Source organism: Trachurus japonicus, chromosome 3, assembly GCF_045865225.1.
Source record: "Trachurus japonicus isolate A0001 chromosome 3, Traja_1.0".
Taxonomy (NCBI): Eukaryota; Metazoa; Chordata; class Actinopteri; order Carangiformes; family Carangidae; genus Trachurus; species Trachurus japonicus.
Genome location: NC_140909.1, coordinates 14,242,420 through 14,262,237, shown reverse-complemented (window position 1 = coordinate 14,262,237; position 19,818 = coordinate 14,242,420). Strand labels below are relative to the sequence as shown.

Below are 19,818 nucleotides of genomic sequence, written 5' to 3'. Positions count from 1 at the left end.
GTCTCAGTTGTTGTGTCTAGCCTGATCCTGATGCTGTTGTTTCATGAGGCTGTCTGCTTGTTGTTTGCCAACCGTATTTGTTTCTGGTTCTCTTCCTTACCTGTCACCCAGTGTGGACCTCTGGTCATGCATACCCCTTTTCACCAAGGCAGTTCTGGGGCTGTACCAGGCTTTCTTGTTTCCATGGTATTTGAGTACCTTTTTTGTTGAGGGCGGCATAGTAATGTAGTCCAGAGTGCACCCTGCCCTCACCAGCTGGAGCTCCAGCCTCTCCTCGTCCCTATAAGGATGAGCAGAATAGCTAATGGATCTATATTATAAAGAATACCTATCAACCATGTCCTTAAGATGCTTCTAATGTGCTTTTATGGCAAAACCATAACAATACCTGCCATTTTGTGGCATTAGCTGAGTATTTGCTGGTTTCAAGGAAACCAAAAGCAAGTGCTCTTTTAAGAACAACATGCCAAGCACTGAGGTTTTTCCAAGTTCCGCTTCAAAATATATGTCATACGTTTCACCAAGAGCTCTTGCAGTTCTCAGGTGGTAGTTTGGCTTATCTCACGATGAGTGCCAACACTTTAATCTCCAGCAGAATTTGTTCCAACTTTGCCCCAGAGGTTCTACAGGAAGTCTCTCCATGAAGTAGGCTTTCAACTTTTTTTCATTAAACACCAAGGTATGCAGCAATCGGGCAACCTATTTGTCAAATACATGATGAGAACAGAGACATCAAAATGATTATTTAAGAAAGAAAAGAAAATCTTGTTGATGACTTTCACATTTGGAATTTATGGACAGAATAATTAAAACAGTAATAGTGTAACTATTTCTGGAACAATGCATGTTATTCACTGATCTTTCACTGTGTTGTTTTCTGTTTTCCACTATGTTTACTGCAGAACCTGGAAAAAATATCCCTCATAGCTAAAAACAGTAAAGAGAAAACAGAATCTTCACATGTTCTTGAATATTTTACCAGCTGCCAGATTTAGCTACATATCGTCAAAGTTTACCCCGTCTTTAGCTATTGTGCTGCTACAATCTCCAGGCCAGTTTTGCAGTAATGGGGTAGTTTCTAAGAGAAGATAATATCATGTGCTGGGGACATGTGAATAATTGTGGTTGTGCTGTTCTCATCATTTAAAGCTGACTTAAGGGTCTTTCTCCTAAAGCGCAGAGTGAGACATCTCTCTCCCCTGACTGTCATCAAATAAACAGAAACAGGAGTATAGTAAATCCAGTCAGTTAGACTTAAATGCTGACACTGACTAGTTGTAGTCTAGTGGCCCTAGTGGGGTGGTTTGTGGTGCTGTCAGCGTTTTACAGAGCATCACTGCTCTCTCATAACCAGGGAAAAGAGGGAGCAGTTTGCTCACACGCAGAGAGATAGGGAGAGGGAGAGAGAGATGGTCAGCCTAATGGAATAGTTTCATTGATCAGTTGTCATGACAGCCTGCTGATGCTCTGCCTAATAATACATGGTGTGTGCAAATGTGTGTGTCTGCGAGTTACAGTCTCATGCAGCTTTTTCACTTATGCTCTTCTAAAAAAAAAAGTCTTCTTCATGCCCCTCTGCAAACACACACTCTTGAAACAGTCACTCATGCGCATGCACACAGACGAGCACACACACACACACAAACACACTCAACCCCCCCTTCTTTCACTCTCTACCCCTCTTCCGCCCCTGTGTTGCCATGGTAACTGCTCTAGGGCAGTCTCCTGCGGAATTTTCCGACTGAAACACACAAGCAGACACAAACACGCACGCACGCACACACACACACACACACACACATAAACACACAGATACTCTCCTAGTGATGCTATTTGATAAAGGGCTGGCTGCTGTCAAACTTATTAAGGATGTATTTTAGCTTTATTGTTGCTGGAATACATAAAGTCATTATTTTACTTTCACATACTTTCAGTGGCACTGTCAGGGATGACAATGCTGCTCACACACCTTTATTGAACAATTTATAAATGAGCTCTTGAGTATAATCTGTCACATTAGTTCTTGATCAAATGGATCTAGTTTTCTCTTAATTTTTCATTTCAAGTAAAATGTATTTATACAGCACTTTTCACAGCGCTGTACAGATCACATCAAAGATACAAAGTTAAGATAACAGAAGCATGTGAAAATGCAAAAAAAACAAAACACAGTACATAATTAAAAGGTAAATAAAAACATGAAATACAGACTCACAACCTCGTCTAAACAGATGCACCTCACGCTTCTTTTTAAAAGAATCCACTGACTCAGCAACCTTTAGAGTGTGGGAAGAACATTTCACAGTTTAGTTGCTGTGGCCTCAAAAGTGTTATCAACATACTGTAGGCCTTTCAGCAGGTACATGGCACAGACAGTAAATTCAGCTTATTGCACCAACACAGGAGCTCGACCATGCGCTGTATGTAAGAACTGGATCTTGTATTTAACGAGGTGGGGATGTTAATATAGGGGTTAAAACAGTCTGTTTGACCTAGTAAGAGTCTGGATACTGTGCTACTAGTCATTACCTTACTGTACCTAGAAGCGTGGTCATGTAGATAAATCCTATGACACAGTGCTATTAATTCTAGGATGTTTTTTTCTATTCTTTTCTTTTGAAATGAATTATGAAATGAAACTACATTGTTGATATGTAGAGTAAATTTGAATAAAGTGACTTAAGATAGATGAATCTAATCAAGGCTGTAATGGTGGTTTAGCTGTTTTGATTTACTGTACACAATTTCCTGTATATATTATCATCATATCATGTGCACTGGACAAACAATTTGAGCCAGAGGCAGAGTAATGATTGCATAGAAAACTCAATGATATAACAGATAATAATAATGAAATTGTTCATCATGCTTCTGTTCTTTTTCTCTTTTTTTGTAGCTGTTGGCCTTACCACCTGTCCTGAGCCAATGATCCCAGCCAATGGCATTAAAACAGGAGACAGATATATGGTCAATGAAGTTGTGGCATTCTCCTGTGAGCCAGGGTACACGTTACAGGTAATACAAAATGCAAAAAAAAAAACCCACATAAAACTGACCAATAAAAAAAAATTATTAGTAAATTCTTACCTCTTTTACACCTTGTGGCTAGTATTAATCAGATTATGCTGTTTATGCAGACTACTGTAGATGCTTAAATGTCACTTTCTGTATGCTTGCTTGCAGCAACAACATGAAAAGGTTATAGCTTTGCTTTAGTTAAATGTACAACAAGATTCCAGCCATAGAAATACTTTCCTCAACTTGTTAAATGAAAAAACAAACATCTTTACTGTTGAAAATGAACCAAAAATTCCCTTTGTCTTCTTCTTTTAAACTAACCAACCACATTAACATTTTCAGGGCCTCTCTCACATTTCCTGTATGCCTGGAACTGTGCGCCGATGGAACTACCCACCTCCTCTTTGTATAGGTACAGACACTCACGCTGAGACATTGAACTGCAAGTTAAAGTGTTTAATGAATGACTGAGTCAATGAGGAGAAAATATGTCCTGTAGGTTGAGCATAAAATGACACAAGAGTGTGCACTCACAGTAACATTGTACAGAAATATAAATTATTTTTATACAAATCAAAATAATAAAGAAAAATAACTGAATGGGAAAGTGCAGCATTTAGTTTTTACAGTGTCATAGAGTCACGGTCTATAGTCTATAGTATCAAAATGCCTGTTGGAAACAAACTGAATTGATACCTTGTGCTGAGAGCCATGCTTCCTAACTTCTGCAATAGTGTTGGAGAACTTTGATTACATTTATATTGGTTTAAAAATTCAGTTCTTGGTGAGGATGTAGCAGGTACAGAAAGTCTATCACAGTTGGACTTGATATTGATTCGTCAGGACTAACTACACTCAAATCTTCCGCCCTCCCTCCCTTCCATTAGGTGTCGAATTCAACATCCATATAGCAGTTAGAGAAAGTTGCATTAACCCAATCTGTTGATCAGTGTGGGCACCAGAATAGATTTTAATATGCTGTACTCAGTCTTAAAACTATTTGTATTATGTGCTTCAGTTAAAACAAAATAAGTGGACTTAATAACACAATTTTCCCTAATCTGCAATCATAAACTGAAAATAGCATACATTAGCATATCAGATATTAGCAGTTTTTTTCAGTTGGGTAATGTAGCATCACCAGCCTTTGTTCCTGCATGGGGCTGTTTATTCTAATCTGTGCCGTAACCGTCTGTGTGTGTTGAACCCAACAAGACAAAGTGATAATCTTTACTGAACATTGCTCATGTGCTGCCTGTTTTAACAAAGTACTTGCTGTGCTTGTGTTGTCAGCTCGGTGTGGCGGGGTGTTGTCTGAGATGAGTGGTGTCATCCTTAGTCCAGGTTTCCCTGGCAACTACCCTGGCAACCTGGACTGCACCTGGCAAATCACCCTGCCAACTGGATATGGTGAGTCTTGTAGGGTGTAAGAGCATTCCTAAAAAGGAATATGTCACTTTCAGGACATCTGTTGGGGTATTCAGGAAACACATTGCATTTTTTAGAGCAAAAACTGCTGCACATATGAAAGCTTCACCACATGTTTCATTGGGGGGTGACACATAGTGCTGTTTAATGACAGTGCTAACTGATGTTGTGAATAGGGCACAGTTTCTACCAGTCGCTGTATACTGCTGGTTTTATGTGTCATAATATGGTACATAAATACCAGCAGTATACAGCGATATATGATTTTTATTTTCAGAAATGATAACAATACACTGAGGTGACAGCAAAACTAGAGGTTTATTGTAATTGTCTCAGGCAATAACACTTCAATTCTGTCTTTGGTGCAGGTTAAAAAAACATAATGAATTTCACTTTGTCCTTACAGTATGTTGTACACTGAAAACTACATCAAATGTGAACATGTTCTGCGGTCATTCTTAAATCTATAAAATCTAGGCCACCCAAGATCCTGTTAGGTATAAGAATCTTTCACATCCATCATGTCTTTGTTCTCTAGGAGCCCATATTCAGTTCCAAAACTTCTCCTCTGAAGACAACCATGACTTCCTGGAGGTCAGAGCTGGAGCACAGCACAGCTCTGCTCTCATTGGACAGTTCACTGGCGCACAGATCCCACCCCCTCTACTGAGCACTACCCACCTGACGATCATCCACTTCTACAGTGACCACTCTGAGAACAGGCCTGGATTCAAACTGACCTACCAGGGTGAGTTCACGTGTGTGTTTTTTTTTTTACTTGATTAATATTTGTTTTTTGTGGTAATAAGTACACACAGACACAAACCCTGAGGTCATTACTGTAGGTACCTTCGAGTTGAAAGTTGCCCCTCAAGGGATGGTGAGAGCACACTTGCACTCAAACTGAGCTGTTTTGTTTCTCTATATTTGGGATAGGGAACACAAGTTAGTTGCTTAAAAATGATTTTGAAAAAAAAAGGCCTTCTCAAATGTTGTGAATAAATTAACATCCAAACCTAGTGGCCAAATTACAAAGCCTTCTCAACTCCAAGAAATGAAGAGCAGGATGAAAAAAACATATTGCTATGAGGTTTTGAGCTTTGATCTGTGGATGAGTCATGCTAAAGACTTATAAAAAAAAACCTTATGGCTTTCCTCTCATCATTAAAAGAGATGGATTGTTAGTAAGCCCCTGTGAGAGACTGCCATCTTGTCCAGCAGGCTTTACTTGTGCTTCACATCAAAGACACAAGAGATGCACTGTGGGCTTATATGCCAGCATAACTAGAACAAGGCTTACTAACTTACATATAAGATAAACCACATTCACATGCACTTAATCATTTCCCCTTTTTTCTCCCAATTAGCAATGTCCAAGTTCCTCCTTCCTTCCTTCACCAATGTCCTTGTCACTGCTAACTCCCACTGTTGGCATCACTGTGAGCAGTGTGAACAGGTTTCCTCGCATAGAGTGGCACCAGATGCTTTATTTTTTTCACCTGTGAGTGAAGGTTCACAGTGATACCCTAGACTGTGTTGAATGAAAACGACTGGCAGGGCTCCAACCTGAGTGCATACAGTACGTTCACCCCTGCATCCTTCTAAGATACAAGCTCAGGGTTTGTACTCAAGGCCTTGGAGGTTTAGGGTTCAATAGGCTGAAGAGTTGTGTGCACATACATTAAAGCTTAGTCGAGTAAGTCCTGGATGCCAAAAAGTCACTATGAATAAAATGGAAAAATCCCTATACACTGATGCTTTGACCCAAACGCTTAAGGAAGCTCTGTTTCCAGTTGTAGAGTTCGGCACTCTGACATTACAGTGCCCAGAACTGCGTGCTTAGTATTGCCCCTGAAATCTGTTTGAGCCAACTTCCTGGTTATAGTTTCACAGCTGAATGTATCAACGACTGACATTGCCAAAACCATACATAAATAAATTGATGACTCAATCAGCATTACCGGTAAATTGAATGAATAATACATGAATGAATACATAAATAATGAAACCTAAATGTATAAATAAAATAAAACAAAATAGAGAAATATATAAGTCTGTGGGAAATAAATATTGGGAACATGGAGGGGAAATAAATGAATTGGTGAATGAATAATAAAGAAATAGGAATTTAAATGGAAAGTGAATAAATAGTTGAATTAATACAAGGTTAAACTGATACAGAAGCAACAAAAATATCTGATATCACATTTACATTACTTAGTTAATGCCAATATTTTTGATATCTTGTTCCATTTAATAATTAAATAGTAGTAGTTATTCATATATTTATTAGTCATCTATTAATATCTGTTTTGTCAGATTTCGGCAGCTTCAGTTCAAAAATGTTGACTTCCCACATTCTCACTGCTTCCTCCCTCAGCCCCTGGTTATTTGTGTGTCCTGTCATATTACTTCCCCTAGATGCTGCCTTCACATGGGACCTCCACTACATCTGTCACCACTTGCTTTTCTTTTGCCTCTTCATGTTTAGTATGTCCAGTTAGTTTTGTCAATATTTGTTCATCTGTCGGCATCTAAAAATCCCACAGGAGCTTAATTCTGACTTTCCTAAACATCCATTGTGACATCTTCCATCTGGACATGGGGTAGTCTAGTATAATAATCAACAGCAACACAGGTGTTCCTGCACACATCCTGTGCCTTGATTGTATTGTTCAGGTCCCTCCTACATCCTGGATACTGTTACCAACAGCATGGACTGTTTCTGAGCAGCTCAGGCCCTGCAGACCCTGTTTGTATTGACCTGGTTGGTTCTGAGTGCTTGTCCTTGTGTTGTGGAGTCCTGCCCTTCTCTCTAGCCTTTGGTAAATTGTAGTCTATTGTCAGCCACCACTGCTCTCAGTCAATGGCTCATTTAATGGAGGGTCTTGACTTGCAATGACACTCATGCAGAGTGAGACATGCTCCAAACAGACCTGTGATACTGATATTTCCTCCAGCAAGTGTTGGCACAATATGCATACATGTCCCATTGAACTGTGTGGGAGGAGATTAGATCTACTGTATTGATGTTGTTGCACTTACTGCTGGTAAACTCTGTGGGTCATAGATTTTTTAAATGCCCCCTAAAGTCCATTAGCTGTAGATGGAAAAAATGGTTTGAATAAAATGATTTGCAGCTGTCATTTTCGAATCACATTTTGGGAGGCAGCGGTGCAATGCTGCTGTGTAAGGCCAGACAGCGGAGTTCAGAGGAATAAATACTAATAAGTACACAGCTCCATTAATCCTAATATAACTGCCTGTCTGTGTTAGTTTCTCGATGCACGATAAAACATCTGAAATTGTATAAAATCACCTGTTGTATTTCTGCACTGCAACTCATTGCTCCCCATCTCTCTCTCTCTCTTTAGCTTATCAACTTCAAAACTGCCAGGACCCGATTCCTTTCTCTAATGGTGACATCATCAACAGTGACTACAGCGCTGGCCAATCAATAACTTTTCAGTGCTACCCTGGTTATGTTTTGATCGGACACCCAGTACTAACATGTCTGCATGGGACCAACCGAAAGTGGAACCACCCATATCCTCGCTGTGAGGGTAAGGACAACCAATGACTTGTAAAATGTTTCTGTGTCTGTTGGTTCTGTTAAAGGCTTATACAATATTCTAAATCAAGGTGCAACCAAAACATGCACAGTTTAAGATATTAGCCAGTTTAGTTTTTGCTTTTACAACCAGCTTTACCCCAACAGCATCCAGTTTTACATCTAGATATTTAGAAAGTCTTGTTTTTATTGATCCACTTGTCACTTTGATTATTTATGGTGAATATCAGGGCTTCATCAAGGAGAACAGAATAGTCATCAACACAACCTAAGTGCATGATGCTATCTCAATTCCGGAGGCCAGACCACAAGTTCAGATTCTTATACCAGAAGGTCTGTAAGGGGAGATGTGTTAACACTCTATTGCCCATTGAGCATAAACACTAAGATAAAGATTTACACTTCCTAGGTGATGCCAAGGTAACAATGTTTTTTTCTCTTTGTACGCAAAGTGTTATCCGGTGATGACACCAGAGATTTAAGACGAAAAAGGAGGGACCATGGCCTTGGCATGTTCCTGGGAGAGAGTACAGGGGTAGATAACTGTCTCTAGCAGTATATCTCAGAGAGGGGCATCTAACTCTCAGCCTTCAGAGGGATTGACCTTTAACCACACACTACTGCATAGGAGATTCAAAAGTGTTTTTAACAGGGTGCCATCCCACTTGGTATCAAAAACATATGTGAACCAGCCTCTCTACCCCCTAGTAGCAATTATAGTGCAGGAACAGAGGGGGTGTTTAGCTGAATATGTAAAGTCTAGTCTGCCTGGTTCATTGATCATTTATCTAATTGAGGCTTATACAAGGTAGAATCTATAGCCTTGACCATGGCTCTGAAATATCAGGCGCCTAACTGTGCTGAGTATTGATAAATCCATCACATTCTCTGTGTGATGGACTCGGTGCTGGAGTGGCTGACAGATTTGTGATTGTGCCTATTTCCCCCAGTCCCACCCTTCTCCCTTCTTGTCAGTTTCGTCTCTGATCTGTAATATTCTCTAAGCTATGTGCTATAAATACTCATTTCTATACTACATTGTAGCCTATATGCTCTTTAGAGCAGTGCCACCTTCATGATCAAAGCGATAAATAGCAACATGTAGTCATGGAAGAGCAAGAGAGAGACACCGCTGCCTGTCACATTCCTATAATATTCCTTTCATATGTCTGTGATTATTTATTATTATCTGTGCTGCTGAAAGTACATCATATACCCAACCACATCCATAAGGAATATTTTAGGAGACTTACCTGAGAATGGAGCTGGTAATGTGACTCAGTAAATTAACCTGCACTGACCACTCTGTGCTTAGCAAGGTAACACTGTACTGTAAAACACAGTGCATTTTGAAAAATGAGCATTATTAGACCAGGGTATCTATTTTCACCCAGCTAAAGTGGTCAGAGAAAAATGGTTACATGGAAGCTATTAGGCCATTTACACCCATTGGCTCCCAAAATTGCTTGTGCACAATTTGTCGCAGTGCACTATTCAATACACGCCATACAACCACCAAATGCTGCTTAAGGAAGTCAGGTGAGATAATATAAGAGCAACAAAGTGAACATAGAAATGAGGTCATGTTGGATGAATGAGACAAGCATTGAGCATTCCCCCCGGGAGACTAAAGTCTGATTCATGTGTGAAATCAAAGGTAATATTAACTTATTTTTAGAGTTATTTGACTTATTACAGTCATTTAAATGACAGTTTAGTTTACTCACCGTGAGCTATTTGGTTAAGTTTTGGGCAGAGTCAGACCCTCTCAAGTGCCTAAAACCTGGATGTTAATAGACACATTGTTTATCCATCCTTTGTGTAAATAGCATTGTAGATTGTGGACATCTGCGTGCAAATAGCATCTGCTTTATTAAAATGCACGACAGTAGTATGAAAAAGTATTAGGATTATTATTTTGAATTTGAATTGACAATAGATGTACAGTTAAATGTGCAAAGGAAAAATAAAAATCACTTCTGTAGTAGTCTTCAAAATATTTACTACTAGCTGACTATGGTGTGCTCCAGTGACAACACACAACCCTGTATCTTCCTGCCTCACTGTGCTGCCTCAACCCTCTCACACTTGCTGCAGACCTTGTACTGAGAACTCTACTCCCATGATTAATAGAAAGACATTAATATGATATCTAAAACTCGGGACAGAATTAAAATGATTTGTTAAAGTCTTACAGGGTTAACTGTAAATTTTGGAAATTTAATAAATATGTCTCTGAGAGCTTTCCTTGCAATTTGGGATGATAAAACGCTGCTACTGCCTCCTCTTCATGCTTAGAAGAGGAAGAGTGTTCAAGTAATTCTCTGATGGCTAAGTACTTGCTTTTGGTGTACTGTGAGAAACATGCCTAAGCAAACCTCAGTCCGATGCATAAAATGTACTGTAAAGGTGTATTACTCATTAATTTAACACACACTTATAAAAAGACAATTGCTGTAGGGAGAAGAAGAGAGATAACTGGATAAAATGGAACTGTAGACTTAGAAATGTCACAGTTAAAGTTAAGGAGTCCCGCAACAATGTCCACTGAGAGGCATGGGGCTTGTCTGTGTTGGTTGGTGGTCTGGGAGCAGGGGGTTGCTTCCATTGGGTGATTCACTTATTACTGGCTATAGTAATGGTAATGATTATATTTTTACTTTTCAGCCATTATTCCTGTCGCCTGATCCTTCCAGGTCTGGTGCATTAGAAAAAAGTGATACATTTGCAAATAGATGATTTTATAACTCTGCTCCCTGCAGCTCCTTGCGGTTACAATGTCACGGCTGACAATGGGACGATCTATTCACCTCAGTACCCCAATGAATACCCCAACTCCCAGGACTGTATCTGGCTCATCACCGTTCCCCACGGACATGGAGTTTATATCAACTTTACCCTATTGCAGACGGAGCCTGTCACTGATTACATTGCTGTCTGGTAAGTCTGCGTACACTCACACTTAAATATACACATGCACACACACACACACACACACACACAGATACACACACAAAAGCGTAAGCTTCTTTTCAGTCTTGTCCTTTATCCTGGGACTGATTGCATCACTGACGGATAAGTCCTGAATGCAGTTTCAGCCCGTCTTTTCTGTGCTTACTAATAAGAAGTTGTATCAACTTTAACATTTGTTTCTCATTCATTTTTGCCTGTCCCTTTCTCTCTGTCACACACACACACACACGCGCGCGCACACACACACACACACACACACACACACACACACACACACACACACACACACACACACACACACACACTCACATGACCTCTTTTAAACAGATGTCCCCGGTATTGATTGCATTTTATTCATAATATATTTTACTTTTTACAAGCACAGTCTTGACTCTGCAAAGATATGTGTCAATTGTTTGAGGGAGATGCACATGAGCCCATCCAGGTGTGTGTATGGCATGGTTGATAGCGGGGATCACAGCTCCACAGACTCCTGATCCATACACACATGTATATACCTTATGTGATGAATACACAGAGTCTCCTGCAGTAATAATGGGATTCAGTGTGGAGGTAAAATTGTAATACAGGGAGTGTGAGAGTAATGCATTTACAATGGGACCACTGACCAATTCAATCTACCTCAGTACCGTGGCCATACACAGACCTGGATAGGGCTCAGGTACTCCGGCAATAATGATGAGATTCAGTGGGGAGTGGGAAATGTAATGAAAGGAGTGGTGGGGTTTGGTTCACAAATCCAGCTGGACTTGGCTGGATCTGCCAAGTTTGTGTCAGACCATGGGGCATTTCTCACTTCATAGTGTCAGTTTTGCATCATATTTTCTCCAAAAGACACTATTGAAAAGTGAATTTATTAGGAAGAAATGTATAGTGGACGGCATCATCATTTGGTGTAGATTTGGTTTAGTAAAGACACACTTGGTGTTTTTGTTTGAGGTCGGGCTTCGATGTTTTGGCTCAAGAGTCAAGCTCCAGGGAGTGAGCAGTTGAAATGTAGGCAGTGGAAAAGTAATACATTCACAGTCAGTGACTACCCGCTTTCAATCTCACCGGCTACCAGGGCCATGGATATTGCAATGGAGAGGTGCAGCATCAGAGTTATTTTGCAGTTGCAAATTGATTTCAGTGATTCAGTGTTTTTTCATGGTAAACAAAATTATAAAATCATATTTGTGGACCGTGTGATCCCAAATGACATCTGTAAAGTGAGATCAGTGCAAACATAACGCACCCAAGTCTGACAAGTCCTTTTCTCCGACCCAGTTGGATACCGCCTACCTTCTTGGACCTTCAACAGTCTATTGCACCGGCATTATAGTCAAGTATATCGAACTGACTCCCACACCAGTAATCTGGTTTCAAAGTTTTAACAATCATCAAGGACACAGTCTTTAGATTTGATTTATTTGAACCACCCAATGTTTTTAGTTTTTTTGATAAATGACTACACTAATTTCAATAGCACAGATTTTACTCCTAGTAAAATCTGTCACTTCACACATTCCCTCATACGGCCGTTCTTTATTTCTTACTACTGACAGCTGCACTGTAGATGTACTGTAGATGTACATCATAGTTATTTCAGCAAAGGTGGAACATCCGTAATTGCCTCGCAGGTGTTGTCAGCCAGATCAAAGGTTAGCGCATCGGGGACATTTCTCTTTGACAGAGATGTGCTTGTTGCTCACCTGCACTTCAACAGATCCTATTTTCTATCTTGCATCCTCGTGGCATGAGGCATTACTTTTTTGCCGAGTCTTTGGGCCATTTTAACATACACAGACGGAAACAATTTTTTTTTCATGTGAGAGGTTGGAGCTGTGTGAGAAGAATAACACGGCTATTCCATTGAATTAATCACCATCATTCGATTTAGATCATGAACACAGGCCCGTTTTTTTGTGGTTTGTATTTGTAATGCCTTAATTATGTGCATAAGCAGCGGACTGTTAATAAAACTGAATAACTGACATTATCTAATTGAACTCAGAAGAGCATAAGATTGGGGCCGCTGCTTTTGTCATGAATTGGGCTTTTGACTGTTTGGATTTTCGAATTCACTTGGACAGAATGTGAGCTGCTGGGTTAATAAGAAATTGATTGGGAGCATAATTTCAATTTACTGTAATATAAAACTTTTAATGGTTAACTCTTAAGAGTTTGATCCCAAAATACAGGATCTTAATAAGTGGACTAAAGCAAGAGTATTATTGATGGGAAAAAAAATCAAGTTTCAGTGCACAGCTGTGGAATGAGGAGGTTTGAATATACAGTGCAAGGTGTGTAACCCTCTAAAAAGGTTGAGCAACGAAGATGAGATGGTAAAAAAATTAACATTAATAGAACATTGCTTTGGCTGAGACAGAGCATTCAATTTCTGAAATGCCAATTGGTAACAGCTGATTCTTATAATCACCAGTCACATTCAAATAAGTCAATGAGGTCTTAGTGGTTATGCTGATTTCCCTATTCACCAGCCTCCCTCTGGTCTGGTTTCTCATTAATCAAACTGGTGTGGGATATCTTTTGCCTTGTGCTTTGCTGTGTCTCGTATACTCCATAACTCAATGATACGTGTCAACTGATTCCTGCCTGGTATACCCCTGAGGTTTATGTGACAGCAGCTGCACCCAGACACCAGGGACTGAAGCCACCCGTCTCTGTGGTCCGCCACCAGTTGTGTTTGGCCCGTTGCCTAATATCACTGAACCGTTTCTAAGAGCATGCAATGGATCTAACACCAAATCAGCACAATACAATATAATGCTGTGTGCTCACTCTAATTACCAAGGTGACGAGCAAACAAAATCAAAAACAGATTTCAAAAATATATTTTATTTGACACCATTGAAATATTTTTGTGTACTATTGGTGTTTTATGTAATATTGAAACTTTGAATTTGAAAGGTAAAAAAAATCCAGTGTTCCAGTTATGGAAAATTTGTGTAGGGGAAATCATGATTTTTGTCATTCAGCAACAGAAAAGCTGTCATACATGCTCAGACAAATTGCAGCACTCAACTGTAAAGCAGCCTCTCACAACAAGAAGGGAAAACATTTAAGATACATCACAACATTTTAATAAACAAAGTCCCAGAAACATCTGTTCTCATATTGCAGTATTATTGTTCTATCAGTGCACTATAATTTCCAACCCTTTCACATGGTAATGCTGCTTCATCTCCACTGTGAAGGCATCAGTTTACTCTCAAAGAGGGGGTTTTGTGTTGGATCCTCTGTGCATAGCCAGACTGAGAGTGCTGTGGCAAAGAATGCACTGCTTGTACTGTAAAATGATTTTATTTGGTGGTGAATGCCAGCTCCTATCAATCTGTTGACGTGTTCCTCCCAATCCCACCCCTGTTCTTAACTGAGCTGTGCTGGTGTCAATCCCCTGTAGTAGATACTGTAGACAGAGTAGATAAATAAGTGCCAAGTCTCACTAAATCACATTTATTTGTAATCTTTATTTTCAGAGGTGAGGCTTACTTAAAGTGTGAGGGCAAACATGTCATTCATGCTTCCTGAGTACGGTGTGTTGTTTCAGCAGGTGCTGGGATTGACATTAGCAGCTTTTGATGCTTATAAGCATACATAACATTTTACGGCTTGTGGTAGGCACTGACTTCATTCAGTAGATTTCACTGGAGCACATTCTTACCTCTTAGGAAATGGTCACAGATCAACTTTGTCCACAGTTTCTGTATACTAATACTAAAAAAAAATACTAAATGCAGTAGGTGAAATTGTGTAAATTATGTTTTTTTCTGCTATGGACTTGTGTGTTTTTTTTTAGTAGGGAAAAACAGAGCCACAAAATCCTTACAGTTTTGATTTAAATGACCCAAATAGCACATTTTTAATCTCTAAATGAGCTCCAACACCTTCGGAAAACCTTGAATTATTGAGGAGCCAAGAGATCCCAGGCACTCTTCATGAATTAAAATTTTAAAACCCTTGTTTAATCCAATGGCATGTTCATTAAAAACCTAAAACTGGGCATTTAAGAACTTTAGAAAATGTAACCTTTCAACAACATTCAATATTTAATGAGTGAAGTTAAGCCTTTAATCCATCAGCTTTGTTCAATGAACTTGTTTGAAATGGGTAAAAAAAAAAGAAAAAGAAAAAAAAAGCAAAGAAAAGAAAAAAGTAAAATATTTTTGCTACCCAATGAACAGGCATGTGGGCTTACCAGATATCTGTTTTATATTATTAACAAAGGCTGCTTTGGTTTCTCCTCCCCTCTGTAATTAAATCCAGTGAGTGAAAGCAAATCCACTACTACTCATTCATAAGAGGTTCATACTGATGTCACCTGCTGACCTGCCTGCTACAGCAGCTATGGCATAGCAACACAGGCAGCATACAGTATTTATGTCTTGTGTGACTGACAATCTGATCCCACCTGAGTGCAGCCAGTTACATTTTTCATCTCTATTATAGATTTGCATTATAAGGAATCTGCAGAAGCAGTGTTAGAGGTAACTGTGGATTTATAATAAGATACATTTGGATTGAGGTGTTGGTGAATCCTTGCAGCGGATCAATGAGAAAAATCTGTATATTTCTGCACAGAGCAGAAGGAAAACGGTTGTAAGCTAAAATAATGGAGGTCCAGCATGGGCAGATACAGCTCAGGATGGTTCAATAGGTACCCTCAGGTTACTCTGGTTGCTGAGGTTAACTATTGCTTTGTAGTACTATTGTGCTGTTTTACAATTTCACACAAAAAAAATATTCCCATTGTAAAAATATCTTTATCTTTCTTTATTTAACTGTCAAATGTATATTAGTGTTATGATGTGATGTTGAATCTTGGATCCTGTTTGTCAGAGGGCTGTGACTCTTAAGGTTTCTGTCTCCATCCCTCTGCTGCTGTGGTGTCAGTGTGTCCTGCTGCCTCCAGTTCAGCATCAGATGTTATTGTTGTGTCTCATTTTTTATTTAGGGATGGTCCAGATACCTCCAGCCCTCAGCTGGGAGTCTTCAGTGGGAACACAGCTTTGGAGTCAGCCTACAGCACCAGCCCAAAGGTCCTGATCCGCTTTCACTCCGACTTTTCAACAGGAGGGTTCTTCATTCTAAACTTCCATGGTACAGAAACACACTCTCTCACGCTCTCTCTCTCTCTCTCTCTCTCTCTCTCTCTCTCTCTCTCTCTCTCTCTCTCTCTCTCTCTTTCTCTCACACACACACACACACACACACATACCTGTAGTATTGTTGCACTCCGTGTGTGAGATTGAAAGCATGATGAATGGTGTGTAGAGACAGATATACCAAGCATATTTTTGTATCTCTGCATGACAATATCAAACTAATTTCCTTAAACAATACATCTTGAATTATGAATTTATATTGTCTTAGTATGAGAGTGTGTTGTGCCTTTATAATTGTTCATCAAATACTGTAAAACTCCAGGTTGTGGGCCTTCCTACAGTGGAACAAAAAGTACTCAGAGATGATAAAGTGTGGTCAATTTTCCTCTGTCACTCTATCACCGGCTCCATTACTCCACTACTATTCAATGTTTTTGAGAAGAAACAAGGCCATACCTCTGAGTAGTGTTTATTCCATGTGACGTGTTTGTATTTACCTCAACACTGAACATTTTCTGAGGAATCACTGGTAGTGTGTGTACGCTGAGGTGCAGCTTTTGTAACTGGGGTTTTGTCATAATCACACAGTGCCAGTGACAAAGAGAGCAACTCGATACATTGTTGCTCAGCGGGCGCCTTGTTTCCACTAACCTCAAACAACTGTTTTGAAGGAACCATACAAACCATCTCCACCTCTGTTTAAATACTTTCTGTTTATGGAAACATGGAGTCATTACTTTAAAAGGGGTTTGGATCAGACACAGTTAAAAACACTGAGAAACATACCTTTGAGGTTAAATTCACTTCTAAAGTTGTTCTTGCAGAGTTTGACACTGTTTTTGACTTGTGAATTCAATCATGCAGTGTTTCTTTTAATCCCACAAGACGCCCTGACAGACTCAGCACCATACTGTATGTGAGATTTGCTCTTCAATTTCTCTGTACTGAACTTTTATTCTATTCTTTATCTTGTGTCTTATTTCCATTGAAATACATCATATCCCCTCTTCTACATTTTCAGCATTTCCAGGCTAGGTTCTGTGCAGCTTAACTATGCTGCCCAGAAACCTTCTGGATTTGTAATTCAGTATATGGTTCTCACTAGTCATGAGATGAGTATATAAAGCTCCTGCAGTATGTTGCACCTGTCACGTTCTGAGGCACAGACTGATGTGCTGTCTATGATGCAGGCATGACCATCCCCTGAGGAACTGTCTGGATATTTAAAATGACAAATCACAAATCAGATCCTCTGTACCGTTCTCCACCTGGACTCTCCACATGAATGCTGTTTGCAAAGAGAGAAATGCACAGCCTGTTTTTTTTTTAACTATGTCAATAAACTCCTTTTGCAGTGTCAGAACAAAGTGCTGTGAAGTAACATCTTTGTTTTGTGGTTCCAATTTTTTCTTTCATGCACATTGCTTTAACTACCAACAGATATAAAAGGTACCTATATATACTGTAACAACCTCCACCCCACACCCCTTCTACTTACTCTGCAACTCTGCAACTACATACACTTCACTGTACTTTTTTCAAATGACATCTGACATCCTGCAACTCTCCCCAGCTTACCGTCTGAAGAAGTGCCCTCCTCCCCCTGTTGTGGAGAATGCAGAGCTGATCTATGAAGATGAAGATTTCCAGATAGGTAATTGTTTTGATTTATTTTTAGCTTTTTTTTACACAAAACATTTGTTGACACTACACAAACAAAAACATAAAACATAAAATAATCAATTTATTATGTCTCTGTGCATGTTTAACAGTGCTTTTCTTTCTCTTTTAAACACATTTTATTTTTACGGCGTCCTCTACACATCTTTACATTTTAACTGCAATTTACAGAATGCAAATTTGGCTCCAAACTCATTAGTTTTTTGGTTTCATATGAGACGATCTATGTCTGTTGCATTTCTCTCCAGCCACTACAGAGAGTTTAGGAATGTGTGTAGTTTAGCATAAATGGGGCAAACAGCTGGCTCTGTCGGTGGGGAAAATGCAACATTTAAGTTGTCTTAATGGTATTTACAGTTGAATATGTATCTTGTAATTTATCAAGCTAATGTTCAATAGGTTTAGTACCACATGAGTCTTATTCACAAGTATGTAAAGAAACTGAAATGCCGTGTGTTAATCTCACTGTGTGGTCCGTAAATAGCACTTAAACCAACAGCCTTTTAATCCACATAGTTTTAACTTCTATTTCTATTACGTGAATTACATTAAACTAAGCTAAACACAACTTGAACTGACCTCTTTTTGCTTATTGTACTTTTATGAAATGTATTACCAAATATGTCTTCCCAAGCTTTTGAATAACATCCATTTTAGGAGAAATAAGCGGCTGTCTCCTCAGTTCTCCATTTTCCCTCAGCTGTATTATTTGATTTGCTGAAAGCATCTTACTCTTAGGTTTGGTGACCTTTTAGTTCAACGGGAGCTGTAATTTTGAAAAAAGTAGATATTTCATGAAACCCCAGCATAATCAATTTGCCCTGCCAGCGGTATGCAGAGCCTAGTTGCTTCTGGCAAAATATAGAATCATTTTTCTGCAGTAAACTTACATTTTGAAATGTCAACATTTTATGAATTCAGAAAAAACCTTGCTGATTTTTTAAAGATTTGTTGATTTGTTATTATTATTATTTGTATTATTGTGCGTTGTATTTGTTCTTTGTTATTGTTTATCTTTTTATCGTTCACATTATATTAGTTTATATGAGGAAAAAATGTCATTAGATAACTTGTCCATAATAGGTCACAAACAAACACAACAGTGATCCAGACAGTGATAGTACAACGACAGATTTGTGCTTCAGGATAAGGACTGCAACTCTTCACGCTGTTCTCTGTAAAGACCAAAGGGGAGTAGTTTGGGGTAATCAGACATAAAAACCTCACAAGCCCTCAGAACATTTGAGAGCGTGTGGTGTGAATTTTATATCCTTACAACCTGGCAGAATAGAGGGCCATAGAGACGGCTCTAGTTTTGTTACCGGTCAATGATACACTCATTGAAAAAGCTCAATGTTGAATCTTGTGTGTTTTGGTTCTGCTCTGCAATTTTAAACTTATAGACCCCCCTGATGAGAATGGACTCACTGCATGTGTTCTCAGTATAACAGTACCAGTATTGTATTACACTTTTGCCTCTTTTAAAATAAAAACCCTGCCAATCATGTCTCTTAAAATGAAGTAAAATAGCCAACATACAGTAACTTTTGTAACTAACATCACTAACATAACTATTATGGAGTCTTAGAATTCTAAACATATCTATAATTTGGTTTGGTATAAACAGTATGATGAAATAACAGGAGTTTTATTATTTTCCCTGTGACAGGTGATATTGTTAAGTATCGCTGTTTACCTGGATACACCCTGATTGGAAAGGCGGAGCTTATGTGCAAACTCAACTCCCATTTGCTCTTTGAAGCTCCAGCACCAACGTGTCAAGGTAAGACAAGTCCCTCACCACAGACAGCATCAGTGGGACAATCAGACCACAAACCCTGAATCTGAGCAATGATCTATGTGACGCCTCATCAAAGTGGTCTGAATCTGTAGTCAGCTTATGTTGTGTCGCTCAGATTTGTGCCTCATATTGGAACAAATTTATTCTACTACAGTACACATACAGTTATTGCAATTACACTTCTATCTAATCCTAGATCAATAGTACGTGTTGGAGCATTT

General features: G+C 39.2%; 1 protein-coding gene across 1 annotated transcript in view; it reads left to right on the top strand.

Annotated features, from left to right (window-relative positions):
• The window catches only part of LOC146989734 (CUB and sushi domain-containing protein 1-like), a 373,646-nt gene that overhangs the window by 311,076 nt on the left and 42,752 nt on the right, over positions 1-19,818 (top strand). Inside the window, exons 40-48 of the mRNA XM_085763336.1 lie at positions 2,897-3,015; positions 3,361-3,430; positions 4,312-4,428; positions 4,985-5,194; positions 7,821-8,009; positions 10,780-10,957; positions 15,966-16,111; positions 17,690-17,770; positions 19,466-19,579. Coding sequence (XP_085619462.1) covers positions 2,897-3,015; positions 3,361-3,430; positions 4,312-4,428; positions 4,985-5,194; positions 7,821-8,009; positions 10,780-10,957; positions 15,966-16,111; positions 17,690-17,770; positions 19,466-19,579 — 1,224 coding nt within the window. The remainder of the gene's footprint in view (positions 1-2,896; positions 3,016-3,360; positions 3,431-4,311; positions 4,429-4,984; positions 5,195-7,820; positions 8,010-10,779; positions 10,958-15,965; positions 16,112-17,689; positions 17,771-19,465; positions 19,580-19,818) is intronic.